Source organism: Bos grunniens, chromosome X (genome assembly GCF_055505025.1).
Source record: "Bos grunniens cultivar Pamir isolate PY7600 chromosome X, Bosgru_T2T1.0, whole genome shotgun sequence".
NCBI classification, from domain to species: domain Eukaryota; kingdom Metazoa; phylum Chordata; class Mammalia; order Artiodactyla; family Bovidae; genus Bos; species Bos grunniens.
The window spans coordinates 106,252,313-106,265,706 of NC_141194.1; the positions used below are offsets into that span (position 1 = coordinate 106,252,313).

Sequence of the window (13,394 nt, forward strand, 5' to 3'; positions counted from 1 at the left end):
GAACATTTGTGTGCTGGTTTTTCTGTGCCTGGTTTGTCTCTACTCCTTTGGGTAAAATACAAAGTGGTGTGGTTACAGGATTGTATGGTACATTTAGTTTGGTAAGACACCACCAAGCTGTCCTCCAAAGTGGCTGCACCATTTTGCAATCCCTCCAGATTGCAAACTCCAGGAATCAGAGTTCCTGTTGCTCTACAGCCTCTACATGCCACTATGGGTGTTATCCATGGTTTGGATTTTGGCCGTTATCATCGGTATGTAGTGGTGTCTTATTGTTTGAATTTGCAATGCATGAATGACCTATGATGTTAAACATCTTTTCATATGCTTATTTGCCCTCTGTATTTTTTCCTTGATTAGGTATCTTTGGCCTATCTTTAAATTGGGTTGCTTGTGTTCTGTTCAATTCTCAGAGTTCCTTATCTATTTTGGTCCCTTCATGGATCACAACCTTGAGATGGCAAAGGGGCTTGCATAACTCAATGAGAAAGCAAAGGAATTCCAGAAAAACATCTACTTCTGCTTCACTGATTACAGGGAAGCCTTTGACTGTGTGGATCACAACAAACTATGGAAAATTTTTCCAGAGATGGGAAAACCAGACCACCTAACCTGTCTCTTGAGAAACCTGTATGCAAGTCAAGAAGCAATAGTTAGAACCTTACATGGAACAACAGACTGGTTCCAAATCGAGAAAGGAATATGTCAAGGCTGTATATTGTCACTCTGCTTATTTAGCTTATATGCAGAGTACATCATGTGAAATGCCTGACTGGATGAAGCACAAGCTGGAATCAAGATTGCTGGGAGAAATATCGACAGCCTCAGATATGCAGATGATACCACCCTTATGGCAGAAAGTGAAGAGGAACTAAAGAGCCTCTTGATGAAAGTGAAAGAGGAGAGTGAAAAAGCTGGCTTAAAGCTCAACATTCAAAAACGAAGATCAGGGCATCTGGTCCCATCACTTCCTGGCAAATAGATGCGGAAACAACGGAAACAGTGACAGACTTTATTTTTATTTTCTTGGGCTCCAAAATAACTGCAGATGGTGACGGCAGCCATGAAATTAAGAGACGCTCGCTCCTTGGAAGAAAAGCTACGACAAACCTAGACAGCGTATTAAAAAGCAGAGACATTACTTTGCCAACAAAGGTCCATCTAGTCAAAGCTATAGTTTTTACACTAGTCACGTATGGATGTGAGAGTTGGACTATAAGGAAAGCTGAGCGCCGAAGAATGGATGCTTTTGAACTTTGGTGTTGGAGAAGACTTTTGAGAGTCCCTTGGACTGACTGCAAGGAGATCAAACTAGTCAATCTTAAAGGAAATCAGTCCTAAATATTCATTGGAAAGACTGATGCTGAAGCTGAAACTCCAATACTTTGGCCACCTGATGTGAAGAACTGACTCATTGGAAAAGACCCTGATGCTGGGAAAGCTTCAAGGCAGGAGGAGAAGGGGACGACAGAGGATGAGAGGATGGCATCACTGACTCAATGGACATGAGTTTGAGAAAACTCCAGGAGATAGAGAAGGGTAAGGAAGCCTGATGTGCTGCAACCCATGGGGACCCAAAGAGTTGGACATGACTTAGTGACTGAACAGCAACATCTATTCTGGATACCAGTCCTATATCAGATATACCTTTTGCAAAGATTTGCCCCAGGCTGTGGCTTGTCTTCTCCCCCCTCTGTCTTTTTTTTTCTCATTGTCTTAACAGTGTTGTCTACAGAGCAAACATGTCACATTTTGATACAGTGCAATGCATCATTTTTTCTTTCATGGACCATGCTTTCCATATTGTATCCCCAAACTCATCATCAAATCCGAGGTAAGACAGATTTTTCTCCTATGTTTTCTTCTAGATGTTTGCCATTTTACATTTAGGTCTGTAATCCACTTTGAGTTCATTTTACTGTAAGGGGTCCCCTGAAAAGATTTTGAAAAGCTCTTTACTCACCACCATATAACACACACACATGTATTGTGAAGTTGACATCTACAGTATTTCAATGGATGTTTCAACAGTCATGAAGGGTATAATTTCCAGTGTACTGTAAATAGTAGATTTCAAACAAAAACTGTGAGATCACTTTTTTCCATTTCCACAGGTGATTTTCATGCCACAGGCTCTTTGGAGGTGGTTCTTTTTCTTCCTGCCTCCCCTTTCCATCCGCTGCCCCTCCTTTGCGGTCCTTCTTCACACGGGCCACCTTTTATTATTCACACACCCTCGTACTTCTCCAAAACACCAATTACATTTCTTGTTAGGACCTGTGACCATGGGGGCAGTGGATTAGACATGTGGATGTGTAATTATGAAACAAGCAAGTAAGACGTGGTTTCTGTGTCAATTAGTCCAAGTGTCCAAGAACAAATAGTACTTTCTGCCAGTATGAGATGGGGTTCACTGTTGGCTCCATTCCTCATTTTTTGCTCTTTTAGGTGGAGACTCTAGGAAACACTGTGCACAGATCAGAGCAGTTGGGAGGGGGGACCAGGCTGCCAAGTGCTGAGGCCCCTGGAGCCTTCTCAAGGGAACTGAGAGAGGCGGTTGAGAAAGTGAAACTGAGGGGGCATTCTCCAACTACCAGTTTTTAAAATGTAGTTTGAATTGGAGGATAATTGCTTTACCATGTTGTGTGGGCTTCTGCCATACATCAACATGAATCAGCCATAGATATACATATGTCCCCCTCCCTCTTGAACCTCCCTCTCACCTCCCATCCCAGCTTACCCCCTCGGTTGTCACAGAGCACCGAGACCCCACTATTTCAAACAAAGGATGTGCAAGTGTTGAGGTACACAGAGATGATTTTGATTTTTTAATTTTATCTTTTGGCCCACATGGCATGTGGGATCTTTGTCCCCTGACCAGGGATTGAATCCATGCCCCTGCACTGGAAGAGCAGAGTCTTAACCACTGGACTGCCAGGGGTCTTGAGAGAGAGTTTTAAAAACCTTTGCCTGCTCCGTGGACTTTCTTGAACACTTTGTGTCAGACTAGGGGCCTACAGACCCCCTAGAGGACAGATTCAGTGGGATACTCACAGACCCTGAGATTCCTTGAAGACCCTGCAACACTGGCCTGTGTGGGTGCCCTCCTGTCAACAGCCAGGACACATGTCATCCCCATCCTTGGTGGGACCTGGACCCCCTGGGAGGAGTACCAGAACTGAGATGAGACTGGATGGGCCGAATCTACTTATTGTCAGACGAAGGATTGAATTCAGTCACCCAGCACTTAACTTCCTAAGCGATTCTCCTGGGCCAGGTCGGCAGAGACACTCTCTGGGAATGGGTGCTTTGCTGAGACATATGTTCTTCAGACAAGGCAGGCAAGGTGACGTTCTATAGAACGTGTTGGAGGGGGACAGCTGAGGCCTGTCAGAGGAGGCAACATTCTAGTTGAGACCTGATGGAATGAGGTAGCCAGCCAAGCAGATACCTGAGTGAAGAGTATTCCAGGCACGAGGCTGGCAAGGGCCAGTGCAGAAGCCCTAGGGCATGTGCCTGGGTGGCATGTTTGAGCACCAGTTAAGAACCTGGTGTGGCTGAAGCTGGCTGCAGCTGCTAGAGCAAGGGGCAGAGTGTGTAGAGCATGGCCAGAGCATTGATGGGGGAGAGGGACCCATCCTGCAAAACCCTGGGGCCCCTAAGGATTCCTGCTTTGGTTTGCAGTGACACAGAGTGCCACGGCAGGGTTTGGAATTCAGGGTTGGCCAGATCTCAAGGAAAGGCATGCTCCAGAGGCTCGGGGTGGAGGGGAAGAAGGGGCCAGTCGGAGAGGGTAAGGGTGTAATCAGAGGGCAGGGGAGCCCAGCGAGGAGGCTGGGGCTGTCCCCACCTGAATGCCCAGGTGGGCTCAGGCCAGGGCTGCCAGAAGCGGCAGTAGCAAGGCTGGGGCGAGAGCGGGAAGCTGTTTTTGGCTAAGCGGCCTGGACGGCCTGTCGGCGGAGAGGACGGTAGAGCGGGAGACCTGAAGGCAGGCGGAGAGCCAAAGGCAACATGTGGGTGAAGAAACTTCTGCATGGCTGCCGCCGGTGGTGGTGCAAAGGCCCTGGGGTCGACCCCGTCTGGTTGCCGGCGGGGGTGGTGGGGTGGTGGTTGCTGGAGCCTGCAGGAACCCGCACAAATGACCAAGGAAGGAGGCGGGGGCGGCCAGCGCGGGCTGATTGCCTTACAAGGCGCCCTGCAGGGCCGCGGCCTCATGCTCCGCCGCCAGCGGGCCGCAGGGCCAGGCTTGGAGGGGGCGGGACTGCCCGGGCGCGGGCGCGGGGCTCGGCGCGGCGGCCACTGCCCAGGGGCGACTCTGCGGCTTCGCTGGGGCTCCAGGTCCGCAATGGGCACGCGCGCAGGCGGGGTCGCGCTCAGGCGAGGTGGCGCGCGCAGGCAGGGCGCGCGCAGGGGATCGGGCCGTGTCCGGCGCCGCGCACACCTGTCACGCCCAGCGCGCCCCCGGCCGGCACGCGCGCGGCCCACGCAGCTCCGGACTTGGGAGGCCCGGGCTGCCGAGTCCCTCCCGCCACGAGGCGCCACGGGGCTGGGCTGCGCTGGGCGGCCGCGTGGGTGGCCGTGGCGGGCCGCTGTGCGCGGGGGTCGCAGGTGCATCTCCGGCAGGTCGGAGCCCTCGCGGGGGAGGGGGGCCATGGGTGGCAGGGCTAGGCCTGGGGGTGAGCGGGAACGGTGGTGGGGCGGGCGGCCCAGGGGAGGGGGGGAAGGGGCACGGAGCCTTCTGGAAGGCGGCAGATCGCGGCTGACTAGGGGGTGCGGGGGCGGAGAGGGGGCGTCTGGGTGCTGATCGCTGTCGGGGGCTGGCCCTGCGCGGAAGCGGGGAGGAGGGTGGGCGTCCACCTGGGAGTGTGGACCCGGACTGTGGGGGAGGGGCGGGCCGGGTCGGGCTGGGCTGGGGGAGGGTGTGCGGGACCGGGGTTCCGGACTGAGGCTGTCTCTGAGGGCGCCCTGGGGGCACCGCTGAGTCTGGGCTTGAGGGCCGGGGCTGCCCCTCGCCCCTGGGAGCCTCTCCCCACCTCGCCCTGCACCCCCAGACATGCTGCTGCTCAAGAAACAGACGGAGGATATCAGCAGCGTCTATGAGATCCGCGAGAAGCTCGGCTCGTGAGTGTGTGTGTGTGTCTAGGAATTTGTGTGTCTTCGTGGGGGGGGGGGGGCAGGGGTGCTATGGGACCTAGAGGGCCTCCCCATCTCCTTCAGCTCAGGGGTCCTTTCCTGTCCTGTCCCTCCCTGCCTGCCTGCCTCTCTGCTGCAGGGGCGCTTTCTCTGAAGTGGTCCTGGCCCAGGAGCGTGGCTCCTCACACCTTGTCGCTCTCAAGTGCATCCCCAAGAAGGCTCTTCGAGGCAAGGAGGCCTTGGTGGAAAATGAGATCGCGGTGCTCCGCAGGTGTGTGCCCCACCAGGGCTGGGGAGTATTCTGGGCTGGAGCGCCATCCCCCCACCCCCCACCCCACCTGCCCTGGTGGCCCCAAGAAAGGCCTGGCCTGGTCTCTGCCTGGCTGGACTGGGCCAGGCTGGGAGGAAGTAAAGAGGTTGCTGGGCTTCCCAGTGGTGGCCCACAGGGGACGTCTTTGTGCCGTTTCAGGGTCAGCCACCCCAACATTGTGGCTCTGGAAGATGTCCACGAGAGCCCTTCACACCTCTATCTGGCCATGGAGCTGTGAGGACCGCAGGGTCAGGCGGGGTGGGGTGGGGGGCGCTGGGTTTGCGTGGTAAGCTGGGGCCGGTGGGGCCTGGGTCGGCTGAGTCAATGCTCTCCTCAGGGTGACAGGGGGTGAGCTGTTCGATCGAATCATGGAGCGCGGCTCCTACACAGAGAAGGATGCTAGCCACCTGGTGGCCCAGGTCCTTGGCGCTGTCTCCTACCTGCACAGCCTGGGCATCGTGCACCGAGACCTCAAGGTGCCTGCCCACCTGGGGCTTGCCTGGTGTCCCTGTGCCAGGGATCTTGGGAACCTGAGGGCACCCAGCTCCCAGAGCCACACTGGGGCTGACCTGCCGTTCTTTCTGCCATCTGTGCGTCACAGCCTGAAAACCTCCTCTACGCCACCCCCTTCGAGGACTCCAAGATCATGGTCTCTGACTTCGGCCTCTCCAAAATCCAGGCGGGCAACATGCTAGGCACCGCCTGTGGGACTCCAGGCTATGTGGGTGAGTGAGGGGGTGCCCCCAGGCTCCACGGGGAGCCGGGGGAGGGGGCAGGGGGTGCTGTGAGTGCTGTGGTGCCAGGGGCAGGGCAGGCGGTGGGTCCACTAGGCCGCACTGAAGGCACAATGTGTGTGTGCACGGGTGTGTGTCTGTCTGTCTCTGGCCTCCAGCCCCGGAGCTCTTGGAGCAGAAACCCTACGGGAAGGCCGTAGATGTGTGGGCCCTGGGTGTCATCTCCTACATCCTGTGAGTGACCGCTGGGAAGGTTCTTCTTCTGCCTGCCTGCCCCCGGCTGGGTTGGGGAGGTTTGGACAGCTGGCTGATTCATCTGTGGGTGCCAGGCTGTGTGGGTACCCCCCCTTCTACGACGAGAGCGACCCTGAACTCTTCAGCCAGATCCTGAGGGCCAACTACGAGTTTGACTCTCCCTTTTGGGATGACATCTCAGAATCAGGTGAACTTGAGGCTGATCCAGAGCTCAGGGAGGTGGGTAGGGATGAGGGCCCATGGGGACGTGAGGGGCTGACCCCGGTCTGACCTGGCTTCCCTGCTTCAGCCAAAGACTTCATCCGGCACCTTCTTGAGCGAGACCCTCAGAAGAGATTCACCTGCCAGCAGGCCTTACAGCATCTTTGGTGAGTGGGACCTCTGCTGAACTGTCCAGGGGGAACCTTCAGAACCCCCACTGCCACTGACCTCTGGCCACCCTCTAGGATCTCCGGAGATACAGCTTTTGACAAGGACATCCTGGGCTCCGTCAGTGAGCAGATCCAGAAGAATTTTGCTCGAAATCACTGGAAGGTCAGTGTGGACAGGGACCTGGGGGAATCAGCTCAAGGCTGGCTGCTCCTCCCGTCAGCCTCAGGAGGATGGTCTGGGTGGCCAGTGACCTTTGTGGGCCTCCAAGTCTTGGGCCTGCAAGTCTTGGAGGACCTCCTTATGGGCCTCCAAGTCTTGGGCCCGAGATGTGGTGGCTTGACACCCCTCTCTCCTGGCAGCGTGCATTCAATGCTACCTCCTTCCTCCGCCACATCCGCAAGCTGGGGCAGAGCCTGGAGAGTGAGGAGGCCTCTGGACGGAGGGTGATGAGCCGCAGCCACCCGGGCCTTCCGACCAGCCAGCCCCCCGAGTGGTGACAGCCAGGTGCATGCTGGGAGATGGCTCCTTGGCGAACTCCAGAAGTGGCAGGCCCCGGGTGGCCTAGAGCTCAGTGGGCTGAGGGTGGAGAGCACAGACAGGGGTAGCGGGGGAGCCGGGGTCCCCCAAGAAGGGGATGAGAGAGAGGTGCGGGGGGCAGGCCATGCTGCTGGCCTGGATTCTTGAGGGTCCCAGTGCCAGGCCCCAGTGGGCACCTCTGCTGAGAGCCTGGGCTGGGGGCCGGGGGCACAGGGCAGGCCATGGTGGGGGGGGCTCCTGAGTGTCCGTTTTCCTGTGCTTCTCTCTTTCCCTCTCCTCCAGGCAGATGCCCAGGCTGAGCGCATGGACCCTCAGAGCCCCCAGCTCCACACACCCCACCCCGCCAGCCCAGGGTGGGTCGCTGTGGGGAGAGTTCGAGTCCTGTTGGGTGGGGTGCATGGCGCTGGGGTGGGGCATTTGCAGACTTTCCCTCCCCTGTTGCCACCACACCCTGGCTACGAGCCAACAGGCCCCAGGGATGTCTGGCCCGTGCCTGTTCTGTGCTTTGCTGTGGGTGGTCCTGCTTATGTCTTGGCCCTCCAGATCCCCCCACCCACCCCAGTCTCCCCCAAATCAATAAAGACAGACAGAACAGTGGGCAGTGGTGAACTGGAAGGAGGGATGAGGGGTGGCAGGGCGAGGGTGGAAGGGGCTGGGTGTCTTCCACGGGAAGGAAATCAAGGAGGCAGGTCCACGGCCGTGAGACTTGGTCCATCATTGCCCGAACTTCCGCACACAAGCACCCGGTGGGCCAAGGACTTCCTGTCCTCACTCTCCAAAGTGCCAGCAAGAGTCAGCCCAGCAGGCCAGCAGGGCCACCACTTGGGGTCGGCCTGCATGTGGCTCTGGGGCCCTGGGAGAGAATGGGCGCATCTCCTGCTGGCAGCGGGGGTGGGAGGCGGCGAGGGCTGTCTCCAGGCCTCCAGGGCTGGGCTGGGCTGTGCTCAGGGGCAACTAGAGTCCTGGGCCGTTTTTTGCCCTCTCTCCGTTCCTTCCCTTGCTTCCTGGGGCCCTGGACGGACAGTGCACGCCCTGTGTTTGCAGGCAAAGGCTCTCCAGCCTTGGTATCCAAGGCTGAGGGAGGAGCCCCTGGCCAGTAGGGGGCGCCACTGGGGCCCGCACCGTGTGCTGGGTCGTGGCTTCGGTGCACCTGGGCTCCAGGCTCCACAGGGCCTTTGCCCTGTTTGTGCTCCTCACGGGAAGACTCTGAGGACCTTGGCCCCATCCGGGCCAGAGGGAGCACCCTGAGTTCTGGGCCAGCAGGCCACCCCTTCGCCCCACCGGCCCGTGCCAGCCTGAGTCGCCCTGAGCAGCACTAGGAAAGGCTCTGGACCTATCAAGGCCGGGCTCTGGAGCTCCGCCCCGTCCAGCCACTGCAGAACCTGATGAAGACACTTCTCCGTGTTGACATTTGGGCCCTGAACGGAGGCAGCGAGAAACCCCAGAGCAGGGCTGGCCTGGTGCTCAGGGGTGGGGCTGGAACAGGGCATGCCTGCCTGCTGCTTCCCAAACCCCAAGTGCCTTCTCTGGCTTTCTCCTCCCCCCACTCACTACCTTCCATATACATCTACCTATGGGCCCCTGAGCCCTGGGGCAAGTCCTGTGGGGGAAGGCAGCTTCATCCTCTGTCACCACGGGCACTTTTAGGCTGTCGTTTGCTCAAGGCCTCAGGGTCAAACAGTCAAGCAGTGAGGTCCCACCACACCAGCTGCCAGCAGTCCAAGGGACTGTGGCCAGGTCTCCAGAGCTTGGCCTCTTAACCTCCAGCAACCTGGCCTGCCTGCCACTTGGGGCCTTGTCAAGAACTGTCCTGCCCCCTCAGACGTCCACTTCACTGGCTCTCCTTCCCTCATTTCGGTTGTTCATACTGTCTCCCCAGTACACCCACACTGTCTCATTCTGCCGTCCAAATTGATGGGGCCTTTAGTGTGCGCCAAGCGCTGGGCCCGCGGGTCAAGGGTGCCCACTCTTACACAGAAGGCCCTGCAGCGGAGGGGCTGGGCTTCCTTAGACGCAGGAGAGAGTAGCCGCTGGCTGCTCCTGGAGGCTTGAGCCGGCATACCAGAGCCAGCCTTCCAGAAGGAATGGCACTCCTTCAGAGACACCCAGCCCAGGTTGCCCCCTGGTCCTCACTGAAGAGTCAGCCCTGGCTCTGGCCGCAGGGAAGTGAAGTCACTCAGTCATGTCCGACTCTTTGTGACCCCATGGACTATAGCTTACCAGGCTCCTCTGTCCATGGGATTTTCGAGGCAAGAATACTGGAGTGGGTTGCCATTTCCTTCTCCAGGAGATCTTCCCGATCCAGGGATTGAACCCGGGTCTCCCGGATTGTAGGCAGATGCTTTACCATCTGAGCCACCAGGGAAGTCAGGCCGCAGGGAGATACAGTGCAATTTGACTTCCGGCCAGTAGGTGGCGCCAAGGTCACGTGTTCCCCAAGAGCCCACCCCCTCCCCCCACCCCCGTTGATCCTTCAGCACCTGGGGCAGCTGCTCAGAACCACGTCTCCCCCAAATCCTGCCTTCTTCCGAGTCAGGCAGAGGTGGCATCCTTCCCTTCATCCCTCCAAGCCCTTCCCATCTGAGGGGCAGTTTGTGAAAAGAAAGCTTTGGGTCACCCAGGCCATGGGAGCATTTCCAGGCTCAGGGAACAGCAGGTGCTCAGGCACTGGGGCTGCTACTGGAGGGACCTGTCAGACTGGAGCCAGGCTGGGGAAGTCTCTGGCCAGTGATGAGCCAGCGTTGGGGTGGGAGCCAGACAGCGCCATTGTCCAGGCTGAGCAGGTGCTGAGCTTCTGTGAGTTGGGAGTCGGGATCAAAGGACTGGCCAGTCCATCCTAAAGGAAATCAGTCCTGAATATTCACTGGAAAGACTGATGCTGAAGCTAACACTGCAATACTTTGGCACTTGATGATCAAATTTGGCATTTGACTCATTGGAAAAGACCCTGATGCTGGGAAAGATTGAAGGCAGGAGGAGAAGGGGACGACACAGGACGAGATGCTTGGATGGCATCACTGACTCGATGGATGTGAGTTTGAGCAAGCCCTTGGAGTTGGTGATGGACAGGGGAGCCCCTGTGGGTGAGATGAGACGAAGCTGTCTCCCTCGTTCTGGGCCACTCAGGGTGGGTCTCATGCTCTGTCCTGGAGCAAACCCCTGGGTGTCAGGAGTTTCAGGGATGCTCAACCTAGGGGCCCTCCCTGGGTATCTGGAGACTAGGGCGGTGGTCCTGGGAGCTCTTTAGAAGTCAGTGATGGGTTGAGGGTGGGGAATGAAGGAGAGGAGGTCTGTGGTGGCCCATGGAACCATTCACCAAGAGGGGTTCAGCTGGGGTGGGTTTGGGGGAGAGACAGCGAGATTGGCTTTGAACATGGTGGTTTGGCACTGCCTGAAGGGATATAGAATTAGAACATAAGAGACACATTCCTCACCCTTCTCTAATCAGAAGAGTTAGCTCAGTGGCGAGTCTTTATTGAGCACTTACTGTGTGCCAGGCACCTGGATTAACTCCAGCCTCGACTATGAGGTAGTCATTCTCATGAGTCATCCCCTACTTTGAATACAGGTGGACCAATGCATCAGTTCAGTTCAGTCACTCAATCATGTCCGACTCTTTTCGACCCCATGGACTACAGTACGCCAGGCCTCCCTGTCTATCAACAACTCCTGGAGCTTGCTCAAACCCATGTCCATCGAGTCAGTGATGCCATCCAACAATCTTATCCTCTGTTGTCCCCTTCTCCTCCTGCCTTCAATCTTTCCCAGCATCAGGGTCTTTTCCAGTCAGTTCTTTGCATCAGGTGGCCAAAGTATTGGAGTGTCAGCTTAAGCATCAGTCCTTCCAATGAATATTCAGGGTTGATTTCCTCTAGGATGGACTGATTTGATCTCCTTTCAGTCCAAACGGCTCTCAAAAGCCTTCTCCAACATCACAGTTTAAAAGGATCAGTTTTTCGGTGCTCAGTCTTCTTTATGGTCCAACTCTCATATCCGTACATGGCTACTGGAAAAACCATAGCTTTGACTAGACGGACCTTTGTTGGCGAAGTTATGTCTCTGCTTTTTAATACACTATCTAGGTTGGTCATAGCTTTTCTTCCAAGGAGCAAGCATCTTTTCATTTCATGGCTGAAGTCACCATCTGCAGTGATTTTGGAGCCCCCAAAATAAAGTCTATCACTATTTCTATTGTTTTTCATCTATTTGCCATGAAGTGATGGGACCAGATGCCATGATTATCGTTTTTTGAATGTTGAGTTTTAAGCCAAATTTTTCACTCTCTTCTTTCACTCTCATCAAGAGGCTCTTTAGCTCTTTTTCGCTTTCTGCCATAAGGGTGGTGTCATCTGTGTATCTGAGGTTATTGATATTTCTACCGGCAATCTTGATTCCATCTTGTGCTTCATCCAGCCTGGCATTTCACATGATATACTCTGTATATAAGTTAAATAAGTAGGGTGACAGTATACAGCCTTGACGTACTCCTCTCCCAATTTGGACCCAGTCTGTTGTTCCATGTCCATTTCTAACTATTGCTTCTCGACTGAGGCATAGAGGCCATAAAAGTGAGCTAAGGTCACACAACCTTGTGCTTGACCTCTTGCTGGCCTCTGGGCAAGGAGGATGGCTCCCTGGGAATAGGAAGGCCATATGGGGACTGAGAAGAAGATGGTGGAGCTCTTCTCTACCTTTCCTTTGGTGAGCGCAAACTGTTGGTGTGAGGACAGAGGAAGAACACTGGGCCGGGGGGCACCCTGGATTGGAGTCTCAGCCTTGCAAGTGGTTCTCTTGCCTTTAACATCCTCTGTGCCTCTATTTCACTAATTCCTTGTGAAATAGGAACCTGGGTAGTGGGGTCAACCCCTGGGGTTCACTGTGAGGGGCTACTGGGAAGTGGGGCAGGGCTGACACTTCTGGGGGACCGTGTCAGGCAGCAAGGCAAGAAATGGAGGGAGCCTGTGTCAAGGCAATTGAAGAAGGACAGGAAAGATGGAGGTTGGCAGTGGTGGACGGAACAGGGCTCTGTGAGGGAGACTAGGAGAGAAGCAGACCAGGTGAGGAGGTGAAGGGGGCAAGCCAGGCCTTCTGTCAGGACTCGAAGCCTAGCTCTTTCCTGCCAGCCACTGGGTGGGCCCATGGCAGCCATGTTCTCTACCCAGCCCCAGCTCTGCCCAGGTATCCTTGTCTCCATCCCTGTCTCCTCAGGTGGGCAAGACATGGAGTATGGAGTGTTTCAGGAAGAAGCAAATAACCCGATTTGATTTCTTGAAGGTGGTTGTGAAAAGTGGTTCAGAGATTGGCCAGAAAAAGTGAACTTGCTCAAGAGGGCACTGTGGAGCCACTGGAGGGCTGTAGGTAGGATAGTGACAAGATTAGATTTTTGCTTGAAGAGAGTTTTCCAGTATTTTTCGACCCTATCTGATCTCTCTTGATAAATATAAAAATCTCATCTCTAGATTCCACCCCCCGACCCAGGCCCCACTGAGAGTTCTATAGTTCCCCTCATGCCAGGGAGCCAAGCCTGCCTCATGTGATGTTCCGAGTAGAGGCCCAGTTGCTTTTTCCTCAGTTGAGGCTTGTTGTTCAGTCGCTCAGTCGTGTCCAACTCTGTGACCCCATGGACTGTAGTACTGCTGTTTTCCCTATCCTTCACCATCTCCTGGAACTTGCTCGAACTCATATCCATCGAGTCAGTGATGCCATCCAACCCTCTCATCCTCTGTCGTCCCCGTCTCCTCCTGCTTTCAATCTTTCCCAGGATCAGAGTCTTTTCAAATGAGTCAGTTCTTCGCATCAGGTGGCCAAAGTATTGGAGTTTCGGCTTCAGCATCAGTTCTTCCAATGAATATTCAGGGTTGATTTCCTTTAAGATTGACTGGTTGGATCTCCTTTCAGTCCAAGGGACTCTCAAGAGTCTTCTCCAACACCACAGCTCAAAAGCATTAATTCTTCAGCATTCAGCCTTCTTTATGGTCCAGCTCTCACATCCGTACAGAACTACTGGAAAAACCATAGCTTTGACTACACAGGCCTTTCTCGGCAAAGTAACA

The 13,394-nt window shown here is 55.4% G+C and overlaps 1 protein-coding gene across 7 annotated transcripts; it reads left to right on the plus strand.

Annotated features, from left to right (window-relative positions):
* Window positions 1–3,751: 3,751 nt before the first annotated feature.
* Window positions 3,752–7,938, plus strand: PNCK (pregnancy up-regulated nonubiquitous CaM kinase). Of its 7 annotated transcripts, none has more exons than XM_086389596.1 (12): window positions 3,752–4,013; window positions 5,052–5,121; window positions 5,273–5,404; window positions 5,603–5,677; window positions 5,781–5,919; window positions 6,045–6,168; window positions 6,336–6,411; window positions 6,507–6,619; window positions 6,722–6,800; window positions 6,879–6,966; window positions 7,164–7,308; window positions 7,624–7,938. In XM_086389596.1, the coding sequence occupies exons 2-11, from the start codon at window positions 5,054–5,056 to the stop codon at window positions 7,299–7,301; spliced, it is 1,032 nt and encodes a 343-aa protein (XP_086245722.1). In that variant the 5' UTR covers window positions 3,752–4,013; window positions 5,052–5,053; the 3' UTR covers window positions 7,302–7,308; window positions 7,624–7,938. The 7 variants fall into 7 exon arrangements, with proteins under 7 accessions (XP_086245722.1, XP_086245720.1, XP_086245723.1 ...); XM_086389594.1 differs by lacking the exon at window positions 3,752–4,013 and adding an exon at window positions 4,214–4,338; XM_086389597.1 differs by lacking the exon at window positions 3,752–4,013 and adding an exon at window positions 4,214–4,338 and having other exon boundaries at window positions 7,628–7,938.
* Window positions 7,939–13,394: the final 5,456 nt, after the last annotated feature.

Bases quoted from the DNA above. Each gene is read 5' to 3' on its own strand.
- PNCK (XM_086389596.1), top strand. From the start codon at position 5,054: ATGCTGCTGCTCAAGAAACAGACGGAGGATATCAGCAGCGTCTATGAG. The intron at 5,678-5,780 runs GTGAGGACCGCA...TGCTCTCCTCAG, and splicing joins CTCTATCTGGCCATGGAGCT to GGTGACAGGGGGTGAGCTGT. The intron at 6,169-6,335 runs GTGAGTGAGGGG...TCTGGCCTCCAG, and splicing joins TGGGACTCCAGGCTATGTGG to CCCCGGAGCTCTTGGAGCAG.